The 21,529-nt window shown below is 43.5% G+C and overlaps 2 protein-coding genes and 1 pseudogene across 3 annotated transcripts; 2 read left to right on the top strand and 1 right to left on the bottom strand.

Moving 5' to 3' along the window:
• The first annotated feature begins 1,442 nt into the window (after positions 1-1,442).
• Positions 1,443-9,640, top strand: LOC115144249 (neuronal pentraxin-2-like). The gene is made up of 5 exons (XM_029685141.1): positions 1,443-2,192; positions 3,200-3,419; positions 4,986-5,230; positions 5,523-5,702; positions 8,365-9,640. The coding sequence occupies exons 1-5, from the start codon at positions 1,737-1,739 to the stop codon at positions 8,599-8,601; spliced, it is 1,338 nt and encodes a 445-aa protein (XP_029541001.1). The 5' UTR covers positions 1,443-1,736; the 3' UTR covers positions 8,602-9,640.
• Positions 9,641-13,515: 3,875 nt separating this feature from the next.
• Positions 13,516-15,690, bottom strand: si:dkey-21c1.1 (uncharacterized protein LOC100150256 homolog). 2 transcript variants are annotated; one of them, XM_065002509.1, is made up of 4 exons: positions 15,492-15,690; positions 14,911-15,021; positions 14,286-14,409; positions 13,516-14,197 (listed from the first exon to the last, which is right to left on the bottom strand). In XM_065002509.1, exons 2-4 carry the CDS (start codon positions 14,925-14,927, stop codon positions 13,961-13,963), a joined length of 378 nt encoding a protein of 125 aa, XP_064858581.1. In that variant the 5' UTR covers positions 14,928-15,021; positions 15,492-15,690; the 3' UTR covers positions 13,516-13,960. The 2 variants fall into 2 exon arrangements, with proteins under 2 accessions (XP_064858581.1, XP_029541012.1); XM_029685152.2 differs by having other exon boundaries at positions 14,911-15,690.
• A 1,150-nt stretch (positions 15,691-16,840) lies between these two features.
• Positions 16,841-20,378, top strand: LOC115144489 (archaemetzincin-2-like; annotated as a pseudogene).
• The last annotated feature ends 1,151 nt before the right edge of the window (positions 20,379-21,529 follow it).

Consider the following 21,529-nt stretch of genomic DNA (forward strand, 5'->3'; position numbering starts at 1 on the left):
CGTGGTCTGTGGATGTGGAGGTCCTGGACTGGCGTGGTTACACCTGGTCTGTGGATGTGGAGGTCCTGGACTGGCGTGGTTACACGTGGTCTGTGGATGTGGAGGTCCTGGACTGGCGTGGTTACACGTGGTCTGTGGATGTGGAGGTCCTGGACTGGCGTGGTTACACGTGGTCTGTGGATGTGGAGGTCCTGGGCTGGATTAGAGTGGCCTTTTATTGTCCTCAGCATTTGAAATAAATAATATTTTTGTGTGTATGGAACATTTTTGGGTTCTTTTATTTCAGTTTATGAAACATGGGACCAACACTTCACATGTTGCGCTTATATTTTTGTTCAGTAAAGATACAAAGATATTCTATCTTTACCAGCTGAGCTCTGAGCCCTAATGCCAGTATGCCACACTGTGTCATAGATCACTAATTGGCTGGTTAGTGACTGTTTTGGATGCCACATCCAAAGCCAATCCCACCCGTGGTACATAGCTTCCTGTCTTCCTGTCCGTGCTCCTCTCTTGCTGTTAAGGTGCTATTGCCTTTCAGATTTCCCAGTCAGACGATGCAGGTGATTCTGCTAATTGTAGTCCTGTGTAGCGCAGTTGGTAGAGCATGGCGCCAGGGTTGTGGGTTCGAGTCCCACAGGGGACCAGTACGAAAAAAACATTCAAATCAATGCAGGCGCTCTGGGTAATTGTGTTTGCTAAATGACGTAAATGTAATGGATTACCCGCACATCCTTTGTCATGAACATTGGTAGATCACCAGTGTTCTTAAGGCAGGCTGACATAATCAGTGTGGATGGTGGCAATGCTAAACGAGCAACAGTGTATATCCTTATATAGTCCGGTTAGACATCTGTTCCCTTGTCAACTCTACTCACCTCATTTTCCATCATTCCATCGACTTTCCTATCCTCCTTTCCATCATCTTTCCGGCAGTGTCTAGTTTTATCACACCAGGCGGTTCTCGATTTGTCCATGGGTGGTATCAAGATTATTCATAACCCTCTCGCTGTGCCTGTCTGTTTAACAAACTACCTATCCTTTCACCCGTGGCCCCAGCAGCATGTAAGTCAAAAACTTTCCTCCAATCAGGAACTGGAGGAAGTAACCGTCTAAGCGCAGGGTTATTAGGCTATTGGATAAAGAGCCTGCCAGTACAGGTTTGATGGAACTGAACCATATGTGTGAAGCCTTTTCCTAATTTATTTAATACTATTGTTTTTCTAAGGATATAGAATTTTGGACTAGTGGACATTGTTTAGCTCATCTATTTCAATTGATTGGTCAATGATAATCTAGTACCAGGTAAATACACAACTCAAAAATGACCTGTCCATCATACAGACCCTACCTTTATGGACTGTAGTTACGTCAACATGCTACAACCAATCCAATCGCGCCATACGTCTGAAGGTATTCTTCTTAACACACGGTCGCTGTCCTTTCAGCACTAACGTGCGTAAAGCCAGGGATACCCAGACTTCAGGTGGTTTTACCATTTCCTAAAACTTTATTTTTCAGAATTTTCTGTCGTATGGATTGAGAACGTTTTGAAACAAAATATATCGATTAATCCGAGATTGACTATGGTATTCCTAGTAGATTCTAGTAGACACCGCTTTCTCGGTGTGCTTTACGCACCGGATTTGAAACGCTTAATCATCGGTTAGGTGTCCCCGCGATTACCCAATAACCTTATTTCACTAAAGCTTAACGACCAAAATACTGCCGCAGGTATGTTATTTCTTTTGAGATTGTTGTGTTTTTACGCACTGGGACTGGGCTATGGGAAGCTTGTACGTGGACAGGATGACACCCCGGGCACGGGAACCCGGCTCCTATGCCGAGTCATCCCCGTCGGCGCCGACACTTGTTTGGTCCCCGTAGGTCCCGAACCTAACGCAGCGGCACAGGAGGAAGAGTTGAGGAACACAGTCATGCAGCTCCGGGAAACGATTCTCCAACAGAAAGAGAATATAGTCAACCAACTTGGGACCATAAACGAGCTGACCGCAAAGCTCTCCCTTTGTGAGTCTGCCTCAGATGGAGGGAAGTATGATAACGGTGGATCTTGGAGTAAAAGCAAAGATAATCAGAACACAATGGGAGATTTACCCAGAGATCCCAATGATACAATCGACAACCTCGGGAAGACCATGCAGAGTCTGAAGGACCGACTAGAAAACCTAGAGGTAAGGCGCATGAGTGGATAGTAACCACATGACTCTGGTTCCTAAATAACGGAAAGGGAATGCTGAAAATGATCGGTGTGAATTAAATACATCTGAAATAGGCCTAATGTTTGTTTTACATTGTTGGCCCTTGCTTGATTGTCTGCTTATTAAGTCATTGAATCTAAAGTGAACACCGGTTCCCGTGGTCAGCGTTGAGTAGCCATTAACTTTGCTCCTATTTTGACCTGTAGCCTATCCATCTATTTTTGGCACCATGTGGAGGCGTACCCTAAATGGATTAGCCTTCTATCTCATTTACCCTCCAGTGATTAAGTTCCCTATGTCACCTTAATCAACAAATGTTGTATATCCTCTTAATGGCACAGTAACAACTACAGTGAACAAAATATGTAAACACAACATATAAAGTGTTGGTCCCATGTTTGATGAGCTAAAAACAAAGATGGAAAATAGAAAGGAAAACACACTGCTGCTCAAGCTCCCTGGTGATATTTATTTATAACAATGTTTCGAACATTAGGTCTTCATCAGGCATCCATGTCCCAGGTTGGGGTGGAATGTCCTATATATAGGGGCAGTACTCAATGACATCACTTCCTGAAACAGGAGGTAAAAAAATATATAACATAGGTTCCCAATTTTAACATACAATATTCAATTAGGATGAAAAAAAAGACAATAATTTGGACATTTTGAAACTATAAAAACGGTTTTAAGTTTAACTCCTCGTTAAGGCCAAGAGGAGTGTGTTGAGCCTGTAGATCCAAAAAGATTCCCTTTGAAGAAGTTTCCTCTCAATGTCCCCTCCAGTTTTCCCTTGTCAGTTCATGTGGCCCTTCTGAAGACATGACATACTGGTCTACACACAGTGCACTCGATTTCCACTCAGCCAATGATCTTTGAAAATTACGCTCTTTGCATAAACCTCTACTGATTGTCTTTGACCAACTTGTGTTTCCTCCACTTATTTAATTGTTTTGTGACATCTTCATCTTCCCCCACAGCAACAGCAGCAGAGAGCCAACACATCGGGAACGTCGTTCCCCAGCGAACTCAGAGACCTGCTGCAGAGCAGGCTGGGAGATCTGGAGAAACAGCTTCTCAGTAAGGTCAACAACCTGGAGGAAGAGAAGTCTCTGCTCTACAACGAGACCGCAGCCCACAGGCAGAAGACTGAGAGCACCCTCAACTCCCTGCTGACCAGGATTAATGAGCTGGAGAAAGGTAAATAACTGGAAATATATGACAGACCCACTCACACATGCCTGGCAGCATACCACCCTGCATGGCTTGCCTCTGAAGCTAAGCAGGGTTGGTCCTGGTTGGTCCCTGGATGGGAGACCAGATGCTGATGGAAATGGTATTGGGTGGCAGGTAGGGGATAATGCCCTGAGTAGGGTGCCATCTTTTGGATGGGATGTTAAATGGGTATCCTGACTCTATGTGGTCATTAATCTTCTTTGGGATCACTGTCCCTTCCACGGGATGGTTGAGCTAACATATGCTAATGTGATTAGCAAGTGGTTGTAAGTAACAAGATCATTTCCCAGGACATAGACATATCTGATATTGGCAGAAAGCTTCAATTCATGTTAATTTAACTGCACTGTCCAATTTACAGTAGCTATTACAGTGAAATAATACCATTGCTACTGTTTGAGGAGAGTGCACTATTTTGAACATGAAAAGTTATTAATAAACATTAGGCACATTTGGGCAGTCTTGATACAAAATGTTGAACAGAAATGCAATGGTTCATTGGATCAGTCTAAAACGTATTACATGCAATGCTGCCATATAGTGGCCAAAATCTAAATTGCACCTGGGCTGGAATAATACATTATGGCCTATCTCTTGCATTTCAAATATGATGTTACAAAAAAAAGGCAAAAAAACTGTTTTTTTCTTCTTTGTATTATCTTTTACCAGATCTATTATGTTGTATTCTCAAACATTCCTTTCACATTTCCACACATTTCAAAGTGGTTCCTTTCAAATGGTACCAAGAACATGCATATCATTGCTTCAGGACCTGAGATACAGACAGTTAGATTTGGGTATGTCATTTCAGGCAAAAATTGAAAAAAAGGGGCGGATCCTTAATGATCCCATGGCACTTTTTGTAAGAGTAGGGGTCTTAACCCCGGTGTCCTGGCTAAATTCCCCATCTGACCATCATGGGCACTGAATCATCCCCTGCTTCCAATTGGCTCATTCATCCCTCCTCTCCCATGTAACTATTCCCCAGGTTGTTGCTGTAAAAGAGAATGTGTTTTCAGTCACCTTACCGGGTAAAAATAAAACGCACAAACGTCTGTGTACACAATCAGATGACAGGAGTACACACACATGCAGCAGAAACAGGAAGACTCACATATTGTAAACTCAACGAGTCATTCAATCTACTTTCAATTGACCTGCTTTCTAACTGTCACACACTTACTAGTAGAAGTAGTAGAAGACTGAGGCTTTAGATCAAATCTGACAAACATTGGCTTATCATTTTGTTCTCTTATACCAGCATTTCCCAAACTTAGTCTTCGGGACCCCAAGGGGTGCAAGTTTAGGTTTTTGCCCAAACTACACAGCTGAATTAAATGATCAAAGCTTGATGACTAGTTGACAGGTTGAATCAGTTGTAGTGCTAGGGGAAAAAACTAAATGTGCAGCCCTTGTGGTCCCGAGGCCCGAGTTTGGGAAACCCTGTCTTATACTGTCTTACTACATGCATACTGCGTATACAGTATAGAGTTGACTTCATAGACAGCTCTCCCATTGCTTTCTCTGTAGGTGGCGGTGGTTTCAAGTCCCCTGAGCAGTTTAAGTTGGTCCTCCCCCTGCGTACTAACTACTTGTACGGCCGCATGACCAAGAGCCTTCCTGAGATGTACGCCTTCACGCTCTGCATGTGGCTGCGGTCCAGCGCCGGCCCTGGCATAGGCACCCCCTTCTCCTACGGGGTGCCAGGACAGGCCAATGAGATTGTGCTCATCGAGTGGGGCAACAACCCCATAGAACTGCTCATCAATGACAAGGTAAGGGCACTCTAAAAGACTCAATAACTCTCTGTGTTTATCAGTAGTGCTGATATTTGAGGGGGAGCTTACCTTGCTTGACAGGAGTCTTAGTTCTTACTTTTAAACTAGATCTGGCTTTAATGAGGTTGCAGATTTTTAGTTTTTGCATGCATGGTCTAAAACAGTGTCTGGTGTTTTATACGACCTTTACCAAACCCTAACCTTTCTCCCTCTAATATGCACTTCTTCTTTCTGTTTGTAAGCATCGTTACCTTCCTTACACTTCTCTGCTATTTTGTTACCTGTCCAGGTGGCTCAGCTGCCTCTGTCGGTGCGTGACGGTAGGTGGCACCACATCTGTATCACCTGGACCACCAGGGATGGTCTGTGGGAAGCCTACCAGGATGGTCAGAGGCTGGGGGCAGGGGACAACCTGGCCCCCTGGCACCCCATCAAGCCTGGAGGAGCCATCATACTGGGGCAGGAACAGGTGAATCTGCTGGCTAGTGCCTCCTATCTGTAGTATATATTATTTGTATGTGAAATATTTGTACCTATTTTACTCTTGGTTTACTAAACTGCATCCTCAGGTTTTCACAGATTTTAATTGTACAGTAGCTTAGCCATGACCATGAGTCCTGAGCTATAGGTTCTAGTGCAGTGGGTACCAGCCGGTCGATCTCCAAGGCATTCGTAGTCGATCACCGAATATTTCTGTAAAAGACAATGATAAAGCCTTTCGTTCTATTTCAAAAAAAATATGTTGCACTGTTGGTGTTAGGTGCACTTGATTCAGCAGCCCTATCGCTGGGAAGTCAAAGTATTCCCAGTTTGAACCATTTCCTTAGTCTGAAGGTAGAAGACTCCAGTCACCCAAGTCAGACTGTTCACTCCACATACTTTTGTATATTTGGTGTAGTTACACCTCAGAACATGTTCATACACATCACTGTTTATGTTCTTCTAAGTAATTGTCTGTACAGAAGCTGCAATTGAATTCTGCACTCTGTATCGCACTGCAAACAGTACAGAAGCACCAGGTCTAGGACCAAAAGGCTCCTTAACAGCTTCTACCCCCAAGCCATATGACTGCTGAACAATTAATCAAATGGCCACCTGGACTATTTACATTGACCCCCCCCCCCCCCCCCCACCCCACCTCAACTAACTGTACCCCCACACATTGACTCACATTTTCTTAATTCTATTTCTTGAACGGCATTGTTGGTTAAGGGCTTGTAAGTAAGCATTTCACGATAAGGTCAACACCTGTTGTATTTGGCGCATGTAACAAATACGATTTCATTTGAGAACGCCGCATACCCAGCAGGCTCAGAGAGCAAAACAAGTGCACCTATAGGTCTACCGCTGGCCAATAAGATTGCTCAGACCAAAGTGTCTGCACAGTTTCCTCGAGCCATAGGTTGTAAAAAGAAACCTGGAGTGCACAGAAATGTTAATACTGTGAGATTTCAAAACGTTTAAAACCAGAGAGAGACTCAACGAATACAGCAAAGAGCTGCTTTTTTTATAAGTTCATGTGTAAGTTGTTATTCAGCACTGTCAACACTTTTTCAACACTTTTATAAGCCATAATTGAGGAATATTTCACTTTTTCTGGTTATAAAAGTAACAACATGAATTGGTGCATGAGGCAGAGATAATGCAGTGCGACTTGTGTTTCGCCATCAGCTGGAAGACTGTGTCCCCTTTGCTCAGCGGAGGGAGAGCAGAGGGACGGTGAGTCTGGTGAGAGGCAGCCTCACCACTGCTCCCTCCCCTCAGACTGACCATCAGATGCTCCCTCCCCTCAGACTGACCATCAGATGCTCTCTCCCCTCAGACTGACCATCAGATGCTCCCTCCCCTCAGACTGACCATCAGATGCTCTCTCCCCTCAGACTGACCATCAGATGCTCTCTCCCCTCAGACTGACCATCAGATGCTCTCTCCCCTCAGACTGACCATCAGATGCTCCCTCCCCTCAGACTGACCATCAGATGCTCCCTCCCCTCAGACTGACCATCAGATGCTCTCTCCCCTCAGACTGACCATCAGATGCTCTCTCCCCTCAGACTGACCATCAGATGCTCTCTCCCTCAGACTGACCATCAGATGCTCTCTCCCCTCAGACTGACCATCAGATGCTCTCTCCCCTCAGACTGACCATCAGATGCTCCCTCCTCAGACTGACCATCAGATGCTCTCTCCCCTCAGACTGACCATCAGATGCTCTCTCCCCTCAGACTGACCATCAGATGCTCTCTCCCCTCAGACTGACCATCAGATGCTCTCTCCCCTCAGACTGACCATCAGACGCTCTCTCCCCTCAGACTGACCATCAGATGCTCTCCCCCCTCAGACTGACCATCAGATGCTCTCCCCCCTCAGACTGACCATCAGATGCTCCCTCCCCTCAGACTGACCATCAGATGCTCTCTCCCCTCAGACTGACCATCAGATGCTCCCTCCCCTCAGACTGACCATCAGATGCTCTCTCCCCTCAGACTGACCATCAGATGCTCCCTCCCCTCAGACTGACCATCAGATGCTCCCTCCCCTCAGACTGACCATCAGATGCAGGCCATCAGTCCAATAAAATTAAAAAAGCAAATGATGATGTACACTCAGCTGTGCCTCACAAGTAATACGACAAATGATCTATTATCTGACTTACCTAACATGTTGAAATATAATTTCAAAATGGTCTGAGAAGAACAACATTGGCAGGGCAATTCAAGCATAGCCAATATGCAGTGATAATAATTGGGCCTATAGCCTACTGCACAAACATCATTGCTACAGAACTGTTTTGAATATGTTAATGTTAATGTTGCATAGGCTTATTATTTTAAGTCCTGTTTAAAAAAAAAATCTGAGTGGTAGATATCGGCTTGCTTTTGGACTCAGAAAGTTACCGTGCTGTAACCAATAGGCTACCTATTGGGAAACCGTGCTGTAGAGTGTAGTCCAAATATGAATAGCCCAATCGCTAATAAAATTCTAACCATCAGTGACTTGAAAGCAAAACATTGTCTAGAGAGTACAGCATCCTTGAGTGTGACAGGTTGAGCCTGGTGGTACACAGCAAATAGGAGGATGATGTTATTATTGTTGTTTTTAACGAGGCCTGTCGTTTATGGCCTCAACAGGACATAGTGGGCGGGCGCTTTGACGCCACGCAGGCCTTTGTGGGTGAGCTGAGCCAGGTTAACATCTGGGACAATGTCCTGAAGCCATCCGACATCCTCACCATGGCCAACTGCTCCTCCTACACCCCCGGGAACGTGGTGTCCTGGCTGGACAGTGACGTGGAGGTGTTTGGCGGTGGAGCAGCCAAACTGCCTCTAGAGCTATGCCAGGACCGGCTGTCTGAGACTGAGTCTTAGGATGGTTGTCTCAGTCTGTCTGTGACTTGTTCAGATTCATGTTCTTGATTTGACGCATACTGTACATGTTACGTGTAATGCTTGTCATGTTTTGTTTGGCTGTTCGTGTAAGGAAAGGCTTTGATTGACCTAATTCGAGATGATTCTACTACACCGAGACAGTTATACTCACACACGTGTTGACACTCACATACAGACTTACACACCGGCAGACACAGACTTAATTACACTGGATTTGACATGTGAGGCTGGCTAAGGCTTGCGTGTGGCGTGGGCGGTGTAAGGCACAGATTAGCCGTCCCAGGACTCACATACAGTACAGTAGCCTAAGTCTCCTGGTCTCCTGATAGAGGTCAATATAGCCTCTCCACCTTGACCGGAGACAGCCTAAGCAGATCTAGGCAAATATCAAATCAAACTTGGAAGCCAGGTTTCCATGGTACAACCTATAGCAGAGATGATCAGTGACTAGCTATGATCTTTGAGTTAGTACTGGTAAACATTTCATAGTTATGTGTGGAAGTTGGTGTTCTTGTACTTGTGGCATGTCTGTTGTACTATAATGTTAATAAGGTTTTATTTTCCATTATTACCCATACTGTTTTCAAAACCCCAAGTCCACCTCAATGCCTGCAGCAGGATATGCTGTTGTCTCACAAAACTATTCCATAATTATCATATTGTTGTTTGGGACATGTTGGTTTGTTTAGGTCTACAATGTGTGCAGTGTATAGTTTAAGTACAAACAAAGACTAATTTATATGGGAGCATTGTTACTGTTAAATGTGTACATGTAATTTTTTAAGTAGATAAGAACAATTTATGTATGATATGAACAATATGTTAATGTGTACAAGTGTTTCTTTCCATGAAAACAATGTTCGGTGTGTAATGTGTGTAAAGCTATTACAGTGCTGACTTTTCATGTGGCCTTCTTTTAAGGATTTTGTGCCAGATGTGCTTTACAAACCTAACCTTTGCTTTGCCAATGAAAATTAATGTGAAAAATGTAGGAAAAATAAAACGCTATTGAAAAGCAGTCTACTGTTTATATAGCAGTTACATTTCATAGACCAGTAGCCTTAACCAACAAGTGACCAAAGCCTAGGTGGCATTAGTAATGCTTAATTAAGACATGACAGCAGCTCAAAGATCAACGGTGACATCACAGTCATTTAGGTACACTCCTACACACCAACTCCTACCGACTCATACAAACTAATGTGAAAACATCTCCCTGACTCTTCAGCAAAATAAATGGAATATGGTTATGAATAGAAGTGGGACAGGGTCAGTGTCCACACAGTCTTCTCTGTATCCACATGTTCATGCAATGCAGTCATGTATTACTTATTACAAAATCATTCACTTTTTATTCTATTCTACCAGAGACTATTTCGTTGAAGGCCAGTTTCTGTCTGGAATTCAAAGTCAGGGTAAGTAGCATTACTGAAGTACAAATCAAGTTACTTGATGGCATTGTAAGATACAATTCAAATGCATATGTTTTGGTACAGTCGTGAGCAGCAAGTACAATTGTAAGTAACAAGATACATACAAAGAAATAACAGCCACAGAGGTCTATTGCCTAACAAATACATACATTTTGGAGAACATAAGCATGTAAATATAACAAGTTAAATTGCTAACAAAGAATTGATTTGTTTAGATGTCCTGCTCCATAAAAACATTATTATTGTGTTATTGTGTTGGTGAGTCACACCCAACCCCAAATTCAGATGCTGCAATAAAATGTTACATCTCAATCAAGTCCATGTCTTTCAGCTCGAGGTCATTAGTCATGCGACTGATGAATTACTCTCTGGTGCTCTGTAGCCCAGACAGAGAGGTGGCTGGCTGCTGTGCTGGTGGGGCCTTTAGGTAACAGCCATTAGGACCGTTCCCTACAGTGTTACTGGCAGCTCTCATCTATCATCATAGGTGGATCCAATCCTCTAAAATACCCTGGATGGATACTTTGTTTTAGGGGTCAGACTTCTGGCTGGGTCTTGGGATCATTAAGGCAAATAGTAAAATTGTAAAATGCACACAAACAGAGGAAATGTAAACTGCAGTGGTATCAAGTTATAATGAATGAATCAATAGTTCAATGTTACATTATTCATCCTGAACTATCAATTTCTAACAAATGATATCAATATCAATATTTGACTTGAATCAGACAAGCAAAGCCCAAATAAAAAGCGTGTACATGAAGACTAGTTGCGGTACAAGTAGGCGTCAGCTCTAGTCCTGTGCTGCAACAGAAGGGTTTGGACCTCTCCTTTCTCTGCCCTGGACACATACAGTTGAAGTGGGAAGTTTACATACATCTTAGCCAAATATATTTAAACTCAGTTTTTCACAATTTCTGACATTTAATCCTAGTAAAAATTCCGTTTTAGATCAGTTAGAATCACCACTTTATTTTAAGAATGTGAAATGTCAGAATAATAGTAGAGAGAATTATTTATTTCAGCTTTCATCACATTCCCACTGGGTCAGAAGTTTACATACACTCAATTAGTATTTGGTAGCATTGCCTCTAAATTGTTTAACTTGGGTCAAACGTTTCAGGTAGCCTTCCACAAGCTTCCCACAATAAGTTAGGTGAATTTTAGCCCATTCCTCCTGACAGAGCTGGTGTAACTGAGTCAGGTTTGTAGGCCTCCTTGCTCGCACATGCTTTTTCAGTTCTGCCCACAAATGTTCTATAGGATTGAGGTCGGGGCTTTGTGATGGCCCTTCCAATACCTTGACTTTGTTGTCTTGAAGCCATTTTGCCACAACTTTGGAAGTATGCTTGGGTCATTGTCCATTTGGAAGACCCATTTGCGACCAAGCTTTAACATCCTGACTGATGTCTTGAGATGTTGCTTCAATATATCCTCATGATGCTATCTATTTTGTGAAGTACACCAGTCCCTCCCGCAGCAAAGCACCCCCACAACATGATGCTGCCACCCCTGTGCTTCACGGTTGGGATGGTGTTCTTCAGCTTGCAAGCCTCCCCCTTTTCCTCCAAACATAGCGATGGTCATTATGGCCAAACAGTTCTATTTCTGTTTTATCAGACCAGAGGACATTTCTCCAGAAAGTACGATCTTTGTCCCCATGTGCAGTTGCAAACCGTAGTCTGGCTTTTTTTATGGTGATTTTGGAGCAGTGGCTTCTTCCTTGCTGAGTGGCCTTTCAGGTTATGTCGAAATAGGACTCGTTTTACTGTGGATTTAGATACTTTTGTACCTGTTCCCTCCAGCATCTTCACAAGGTCCTTTGCTGTTGTCTGGGATTGATTTGCACTTTTCGCACCAAAGCACGTTCATCTTTAGGAGACAGAACGCATCTCCTTCCTGAGCGGTAAGACGGCTGCGTGGTCCCATGGTGTTTATACTTGTGTACTATTGTTTGTACGGGTGAATATGGTACCTTCAGGCGTTTGGAAACTGAGTTATAAGTGAAATAATCTGTCTGTAAATAATTATTGGAAAAATTACTTTTGCCGTGCACAAAGTAGATGTCCTAACCGACTTGCCAAAACTATAGTTTGTTAACAAGAAATTTGTTGAGGTTGAAAAACAAGTTTCAATGACTCCAACCTAAGTGTATGTAAACTTCACACTTAAACTGTTCAGATCACTACTGATATCAGGGATGTCCTGATGGGGCTGCAGTTCCATTTTAATGCTGGAGTAAGTGGCGTTAATGTACGCAGACATTTGGAACATAATCAATTGTGTCATAGCAATTTCAAACTGAACAAGTACATACACTGCGAAATTGTCACTTGACAGGGCTGCTGACTGCAGCCATCCTTAAGTCTAGGTATAGATTGCCCCCTTGTGGATAGTGTAGAACAGACTCCTAAGTAATCAAGCAGTGACTTTACTTGAAGAGAGGAAGAAAGTATGCTTTTTTCAAAGTTTTCAAACAGGGCCAAACATTTTTCAACATGACCAGAGATGTCAGTCTCCCACCTGTGTTTTGTTGTTTACTTTCCTAGGGTGACTGGCTATAACAGTGATGAAGGTAAGCATTGCCAAGATGATCCCAGCACAGGGAAGGATAAAGAAAAGGTTATTGGAGGCTGTATGAAAACAAACTCAAAGGCCCCTGCAACTCAATGTTTGTGATGGTATCTGGAAAATAGCAGAGGTATGGCAAAATGTAGATTTTGTCTCGTTACAGTAAACCCACTGACCTTCCCACAGACTGACCCACACCCCTGGGTCTGAGGCATATACTATTGAGTGGTGTGTGTTCCGTTAAACAATGTGGTAGAGAGAAACAAACAAAAATACCATTTCCATTGGAACATTCTGTAATGTTCAATTCACTCCCCTGAACAATGGAGAATATGGCCTGTTATTGTCATAGAGAAATGTATTCTGTGCAAGTGAGTGTACTCATGGTTCCCTCTACTTTTTTCGTGGTGGAAGGATGAGCAGTTCATGGTCACTGCAGCTGCTGGAAATGCCAGTTCCACAGAAACCTGCCGACGTGTCCACAAGGACAAACCCAAACTTCAGCCTTTATTCTGCAAAGAACCTCACCTTATCAGTACAAGAAGCTTGGCAGTGTGGCTTGAAATTCTCTTTCTGGATTTCCTCAAGGCCAATGTGATGATTTGGGGCGCCAGGGTAGCCTAGTGGTTAGAGCGTTGGGCTAGTAATCGAAAGAAAGACAAATTTGTCATTCTGCCCCTGAACAAGGCAGTTAACCCACTGTTCCTGGGCCGTCATTGAAAATAAGAATTTGTTCTTAACTGACTTGCCTAGTTAAATAAAGGTTAAAAATATATATATCAAAAATAGAAAGTAACCACAGAGACTAATCAACACCAACTCACACTCAGCTATGCATAGAAACAGCATGATGAGTACTGGCCTAGACAATAAAATATAACAGGCAGGATAAAGTGCTTCACTTTATTAATTAGGCTACAGCAAGCACGTAGACACTCATATGTCTGTCTGTAGTAGATAGCACCAGTGGCGATGATAATGTCCAACAACTCACTCATGTAAGGAGACCACCACAGAATAGTAGACCCCTCAGTAAAGTGCTGGAGTACATACATACTGCATATAGTAGTACCACAGTGGGTGGGCCATTGGATATGTAGGTGTGCTTTATGTATGGCACATTTCAAGGTGTACAGCACAGGGACAATGGTATGGATTGGGTCCAGAGCCCAAAGGATATTTTGCCACATCCTGAATCCAGGTAGGATGAAGTTGCTCCTGGACACAAATCTGGGGTTAGTTTATTCTAGATTTGAGCCTATGGGCAACTTCTTCCTGGATCCTACCCAGGGGCTTGTTCCAGTGGGGTAACAAGGGTCTGGGGTGCGGTGATGTCACGTAGATCCTGGTTGACCTCTGGTTTGCAGACTGCTGAAGTGGGCCTCCCTCAGGACACTGTTGATGTGGTCATAGGGGGTGTCGTTGCCATAAAGACTCAACGAGGAAATGGAAGGGTCTTCTGGCAAGGGTCTGAGGAGACCCTGGGATGTGCGGTTCTTCGTGTATGTGCTACCTCCTCCCGTTGCCCTCTCAGGACTACTGATACCACTACTGCTGTCACTGCTGGACGACTGGAGGACAGAAAGAGAAGAACAGGTATGACTTACAGAAAATACTTGTTGCCCAAACCATCACAAGTATGTGTGTGTGTTCTGTCACCTCAGAGTCCCAAACGTCTTGGCCCAGCTTGGACACCATGACGTGACCCTCCTGCCCACCTCCTGACCTTTTGGCCTGGGGGTTCAGCTGGTCCCCCTCATTGTCTCCACCACGCCGCCGCTTCCTGTACACAGTGAGAGAGTGGCCAGGGAGTAAAAAGTGAGAGAGTGATTATCTTAGAGTGAAAGAGAGGAAGTCTGTGGTCTGTGTGGCTCAGTCGGAAGATCACGGTGCTTGCAACAAAAGGCCATGGGTTTGATTCCCACTGGGCCACCCACACTTCAAATGTATACTGTAAGTCCCTTTGGATAAAAGCGTCTACTAAATGGCATATATTATTAGGACTATTTTGAGAGAGCAGGTGTATGTGTGAGAGAACACCAAGTACCCCAAATAGAGAAATAGGCGATCTCAGGCACAGCCTAGTTACAGGAGCAGACGTGCTCAAATTATCAGCCATGGGTATGACAACTTATTGATCAGTACACACAGGGAAGAAAACCACAAAGTGAGATATTAAACTGATACGGTGAGATCAGTTAGCTGTATTTGTCTCTCTTGTAGGCTAACAGTCACTGAGTTCGATAGTAATTCAATAAGGCGTTATTCTAAGAAAGAAACTCACCTGTTTTCTGTCAACATTTGGGAGACGATTGTCTATGGCTTCTTTTTAGTGAGAGAGACGTTCGTTAAGGCCCCTGCCCTGGACACGTCTGAATGAAAACAACTCCTCTCCCTGGAAGAAAATCTATTATCGTACGCACAGCAGCTCTCCCCAAACTTACCGCACAAGCTCAGTCAGGGCATTCTGATCTATCTGAATGCTAACGTTATATTGTTGAATAGCCTCCCTGCCCTGTTAGAAAGGTAACAACTCTTGACTGGTTGAGAATTGATCATTCACTGTCCCAGAATATGGATGCTAATTGTGTCAGTAAACTAGCTTCTCTCTCAATTAACCTTATGCAATGAAGTCTATTTCCAGTCTCTCTCTGCCAGAGTTGGCTACCGTTCACCGTTGTTAGCTAGCTAACGTATAGCCTACGCTACTTTGCTAACAAACTAGCATAGAAAACTGGCTAAACTATAACGAAACGAGAGATTCCTTCAAACCGTCAATTTAACTCGAGTGTTGAGTTTGACTGATCTCAAATAAGACTATCATTCCGTCTTGGTGAAATGACAGATCCGAAAGAAGTACAGTACCAGGAATCCAAGCTAGCGAGTGAGCTGCTGCTGCTAGGAAAAAGACCCAGCTGATAGTATTTACATGACGTTCGATGACGTTCGATCCACTTGAAACAGAAATCGACCGAATGCCATCTGCAAAATCTACAGTACCTTTTGCAAATCACATGTAATACCAAATATATTTTTTAGAACTAACCCTCATTGTTCTATCTACCTGGGTCACCGACGAAAAATAATGACTGTGTCATTTTGTGTTGTATGTGTTATGTTACTGGTGGTTGCAAAAGTTGACATTTAGAAGTTACTTTAATTCCTCCACCAGTTCTAGAATTATAGGGGCCATAATTCGATTTTTGCGTATCTGAATTATATGATTTCTGCATAGTGCAGCTTTAAAAACAAAAAAGTCAGGAGGCGTTCCCAGCTAGCACATTTGGTTCCTTGGAAGTTGTGGGAACGTATGTTTTTTGCTTCGCGTTGGTTGTGGGAACGACGTCATGCATTTCCTGACTAAAAATATATAGGTTTTACCAAACATTCTGAGAACAGAAGTGAACATTTTGTCTGGGACTTATTTTTTTCAGTTGCAGGAACGTTTTACTCTGGTTCCTTGAAAGTTGTCCTTGGAGGTTTTATTAGCGCTCTGAGAACAGGTATTATAGGTTATTTGGAGATTTATAACTTCCCTAAACATTTTATTGAATGTTTCAATAAGCCTTTTAATAACACTGCTATCTTATTTTGGGCTAACGCCAAGCATAGATAGGACCAATGGAAATTAATTTCCTTATGCATGAATAATGCAAACACATTTATTGCGACCCTGCATCAATCTTTGTCCACTTAAAAAGGTCATACAATAAGTGTTGTAGTTCTTCCTATGTTGTTGATGTAAAGAATATTTCTTGGTCCGTGGTGTGTAATGAGGAGCAAACCGATACTGCGCTTCACACATTTATGAAATAGCTTATTCCAGTTACTAATAAGCATGCACTCATTAAGAAAAGTACTAAAAACAGTTAAATCCCTGTGGATTGATGAGGAATTGAAAAATTGTATAGTTGAGAAGTATGAGGCAAAATTAAATGACAAATAAGTCTGGCTGCACAACCGATTGGCAAACATTTCAAATGTAGAAATCCTGTGACTAAACAGAATAAAAAGAAACTACACAAACAAGGATAAATTACATAAAGAATGATAGTCAAACAACTTGAGCAACTTAAATGACATTGTTGGAAAAAAGTCAAACTCCGCTCCATCATTCATTGAATCAGATGGCTCATTCATCACAAAACCAACTGATATTACCAACTACTACTTTAATTTAAAAATTCTCATTGTCAAGATTAGTAAACTTAGGCATGACATGCCAGCAACAAACATTGTCACTACGCATTCCCCTCAGGAGACAGAAAAGATTTGGCATTGGTCCTCAGATCCTCAAAAAGTTCAACAGCTGCACCATCGAGAGCATCCTGACTGATTGCATCATCAGGCGGTGTCAGAGGAAGGCCCTAAAAAAATTGCCAAAGACTCCAGCCACCTTAGTCATAGACTGTTCTCTCTGCTACTGCATGGCAAGCACCAAGTCTAGGTCCTAAAGGCTTCTTGACAGCTTCTACCCCCCACCCCCATTTTTATGCTGCTGTTACTCTGTTTATTATCTATGCATAGTCACTTTACCTCTACCTACATGTACATATTACCTCGACTAACCTGTGCCCCTGCACATCGACTCTGTACCGGTACCCAAAATGTTTCTTAAAACTGCATTGTTGGTTAAGGGCTTGTAAGTAAGCATTTCACTGTAACGTCTACACCTGTTGTATTCGGTGCATGTGACAAATACAATTTGATTGTAATTTTGAATTCCATAAAGTGAGCATGGAAGAGGTGAAAAAATTGTCCTTGTCTATAGACAATGACAAGCCACTGGGGACTGACAGCTTTGATAGACAATTACTGAGGATAATAGCAGATGATATTGCCTACTAGAAAGTGTATGCCCCCAGGTCTGGAGGGAAGCAAAAGTGATTTTGTTTCCTAAGAATAGCCCCCTTTACTGGCTCAAATAGCCAACCAAGCAGCCTGTTACCAACCCTTAGTTCTCAGAACGTTATGTTTCAGTTGGCTTTAGTTTCTGTTGTCTGAGCCCCACATATAAGGTGGCTTACCTGTGCAGTCTTAGTCTCACTTGTCGCTGTGCCATACAAGGCTCTGGAAGATGCTCTAAGGTACAAATATTAAACATCCTTCTCAAACCCTAACCAATGCCATTAGGAGGGAGGTACAGTGTCTAGGCCTTTAGGGCAACTTCACCCTACTCTAACTTCACCTTGCGTCGCACTTGTGTGCTCCCCTCACCTCCACCTGGCTGCTCCACAGATGCAGCACCCCCGGAGACACGTCGCACCGCCCTTGTGTCCAGGCACTGTGACCTGAGTGATCGCTACTGTAAGTACAGCCTACAAGAGCGGAGGCTCCTAGAGGAGAGTCTCCATCCGGGGGATGGGTCCTGGTTCCGGCTCATCACTGTGTACTCCGACTCGGATTGGATCCCCTCGCACACAGAGGAGCCGCTGGACTTCTAGTTTCTATAGCAACCCCTACCGCAGCACGCCCATAAAGGGTCACAGTACCATCTACACATAGACCATCGGTAGGTGGGTCCACAATCTCTCTCTGTCTTTGTCCTCTCTCAAGCCCTATGGCCTAATATTGTACAGGGATACAGTATCCCTGCAGTGGCAAGATCCTCTGAAAATAACAGTGAATCAAGATGCCATAAGCTGGCGCACCATGTACAACAAACTAATTAGTGTGTGATTGAGCTGACCACTACTGTTGAGCCACACACAGCAGCTACTGTAAGTGGCCGGATAGAGCATACACTGCCAGTGGATCTCCTAGTTTTACTTTCATTCTGAGCCAGGCACAAACACCACAGAAACAGCATTCAGGGCTACAGTGCAAACACCAGAATGTTCCATTGAACCCATTTTACAGAGCTATGTGGGAGAAGATATGCAAGGTTAAACATTGAGTGGTACCATTCAGCTGATTTCACCCATCTATGGGTTATTTCACAGGTTCCTATGGGGAGGGAGAGACAGGCCAGTACGTGGAGTGGCTGAAGGACTACTGCCAGGCCTTCTTTGGGCTGATGGTTAAGCTATTGCCTCCGGTGACCACTGCCGCCATGGTCTGTGCATTCAGGGTCAACTGCAGTTCACGCAACCTACAGATCCACACAGGTGAGAGAAACCACCTCATGGCATACCCAGGGGCATGGGCCAGGGTTCCCCTTTGGGGATGTTTCCAGGTGCTATGGCCCCCAAAGGGTCACTTTGAGTACAAAATATACTGAAATAAATTAACCTTTGTCTTATCCTCACATGGCCTCTCCTATCATTGCTATGCGGAAGACACTCACCTACTCTACTCCTTCCCCCCTTCATACACCCAGGTGGCAACACACATCTCTGTGTGCCTGGCAGACATCTCAGCTTGGATGTCAGCCCACAACCTTAAGCTCAACCTCGACAAAATGGAGCTGCTCTTCCTCCCGGGAAAGGCCTGCCCACTCCAAGACCTTTCCACCACGGTTGATAACTCCACATAGTGATGGGGAAACAAAGCTTCCTGAAGCATTGAGGTTTTCCAGCCAAGTGTGTCGAAAAGGTTCATTACTCAAGGCTTTAATCAATCAACACAGTGTACACTAGTGGCAGCTGCTGGTCAAAAGAATTTAGAGTAGCCAAATTATTATAGATGACTTACCACCACGTAGCGTGTGCGCAGCATAGTCTTTTTGTCTTCTACCAAACCAATACCAATCCAATCAGGTGGTTGTTAGACTAAACAAAGCTCCGGATGTCATTGATCACGTGCTTCTGATAAAGTGATACAGGCATCGGAACACCGCTTCTAAGTACACTGCTTTGCGTGCCTTGGAGCTCCGGCATAAGAGGTAACATCGCTAAATCCATGGTTTCCCCCTTCCAGAGTGCAAAGAAACTTGGCATGACCCTGGACAACATCCTTTCGTTCTCTGCAAACATCAAAGCAGTGAGTCGCTCTTGCTGGTTAATGCGCTACAACAGGTGTATTCAACTCTTACCTTACAAGGTCCTGCTCGTTTTCTTTTCTACCTGATACTAAATTGCACCCACCTGGTGTCCCAGGTAAAAATAAGTCCCTGATTAGGTGGGAACATCAAAACCCTGCAGCTTATCCAGAATGCCACAGCCTGCCTGGTGTTCAACCTTCTTAAGTTCTCTCATGTCACTCCACTTCTTCGAGGTGGCGCAATTACATATCCTGGAGCATTGACAGGTTTTTCACTTTGTCAGCTTTTGGATTTGAACTGGTGACCATTTGGTTACTGGCCCAATGCTCTAACCGCTAGGCTACTTGCTGCTTCCACTTTTGTGTCTATTCCTACCTTTGCCTCCAGACGGTCACCCATGCGATGGGCAAATCTTTGGGGTGAAGCAATGCCAGTGGCTGCAGTGTGTCATGCAGGGCTCCAACCACCTGGAGGAGTCAGACACCCAGCCCATGGACCCCTGCCCGCTCTGCCTCCGCAAGGTAAGCACATCATTTGCAGAAACTTTGATACACTACTATATTCTGTAGCCTGGTTGCAAGTCTATTTCCCAAGGTACAGTATAATGGGGTGACTTGTCTCTCTCAGGCCTTGCTGCGATGGATAGGAGGAGGGAGCAGCTAGCCATGGACACCTCACTGTCTCCCAGTCTGACTCTGAGCCACATTGTCCCAAACCCACCATGGCCTTCCAGACCTCCAGACAGTGGCAGATTTACCTCTAGATTCTAGAATGGTCACACTGCGGAAATAGATATGACTGATGAATGTACACAAGGATGAGATGAAGATCCTAGAATGTACATTTCTATTCAAAGTACTTTACTGACTTTACACACACTTCAAACCAAATTCAAAATTGTAGAAATTAAATAACAAATATTGAAAGCATTTAATGAGACAACTAAATATGTGCAACATGAAAATGCTGTCCCATTTACATTGTCATTTATTGACCGTCGCTAACTATACCCAGAGATGGGCTATCCAAAGTTAAACCAATTTCACTATGGTCGCATACCAACCGGCTGAAGCTAATTGGCTAAATCATTTAGCTAACTTTTCCCACCTGTGAACACACACAAGAGGCATCCACGTCAAATCATGTCCCAGGTTTTAATTCAGTCATGGCTGCTATCATTTCTTAATTAGCCAAATCTAAAACGAGGCCAACTCAGGAAGAGCAGTCACCCTTTAAAGTTTGTTCACTCAACAAACTCGAAGTGAGTTGAATTTAAAAAAAACTTTTGATTAAAATGTCAAATTCATGTTTGCCTTTGGAAGGCAGCACTGTATGTTGGTTCAACTATATGCCCAAACTCCCAATCCTGTTGCAGCTGGTTGCCTTACAATTGTACATTGATTCAGCAAATTATCCTTGAAGTGAGCTGAATTTGAACAAGCTTGTTGAGTAAAATTATAAATTTATGTTTGCTCAACCACTCAACCATGCCCATCATTATCACATTTCCCAGCATGCTCTAGTGCAGGTTGAATTTCAGAATTGTTTGTTTCAATACCTGTTTTTGCATGTTTGTTGATTAATCTTATGACACACAAACATAACATTTCTAAACTAATTCAATCTGTTATTGGTTGGACCTTTTGACCCATCACTGAGGTGGCTGTTCCAGTTTATGATTTAGGCCGTCTCACTAAACAGTTTTACTTATGCTGGCAGTCATTCTGAACGCAGGTTGCAGGTGATTTAAAGTTCCAGTTGTTGGCTATCCTTTGCAAGTCAGCATAATGTGAATTGCAGACGTAGCCTGTAAACCAGGAGTTTCAAACCACTGCTTTAGTGTGTAATTAGGCCCTCAAAGAAAGGTGTTGTGATTCATGTATTCTCATATTTCCTAGTGTAAAATTAAACTATGCGAATAGGGTAGAATACATTCTCAAGTTGAATTGTATACTGAACAAAAATCTAAACTCAACATGGA

This window comes from Oncorhynchus nerka, linkage group LG16, assembly GCF_034236695.1.
Source record: "Oncorhynchus nerka isolate Pitt River linkage group LG16, Oner_Uvic_2.0, whole genome shotgun sequence".
NCBI classification, from domain to species: domain Eukaryota; kingdom Metazoa; phylum Chordata; class Actinopteri; order Salmoniformes; family Salmonidae; genus Oncorhynchus; species Oncorhynchus nerka.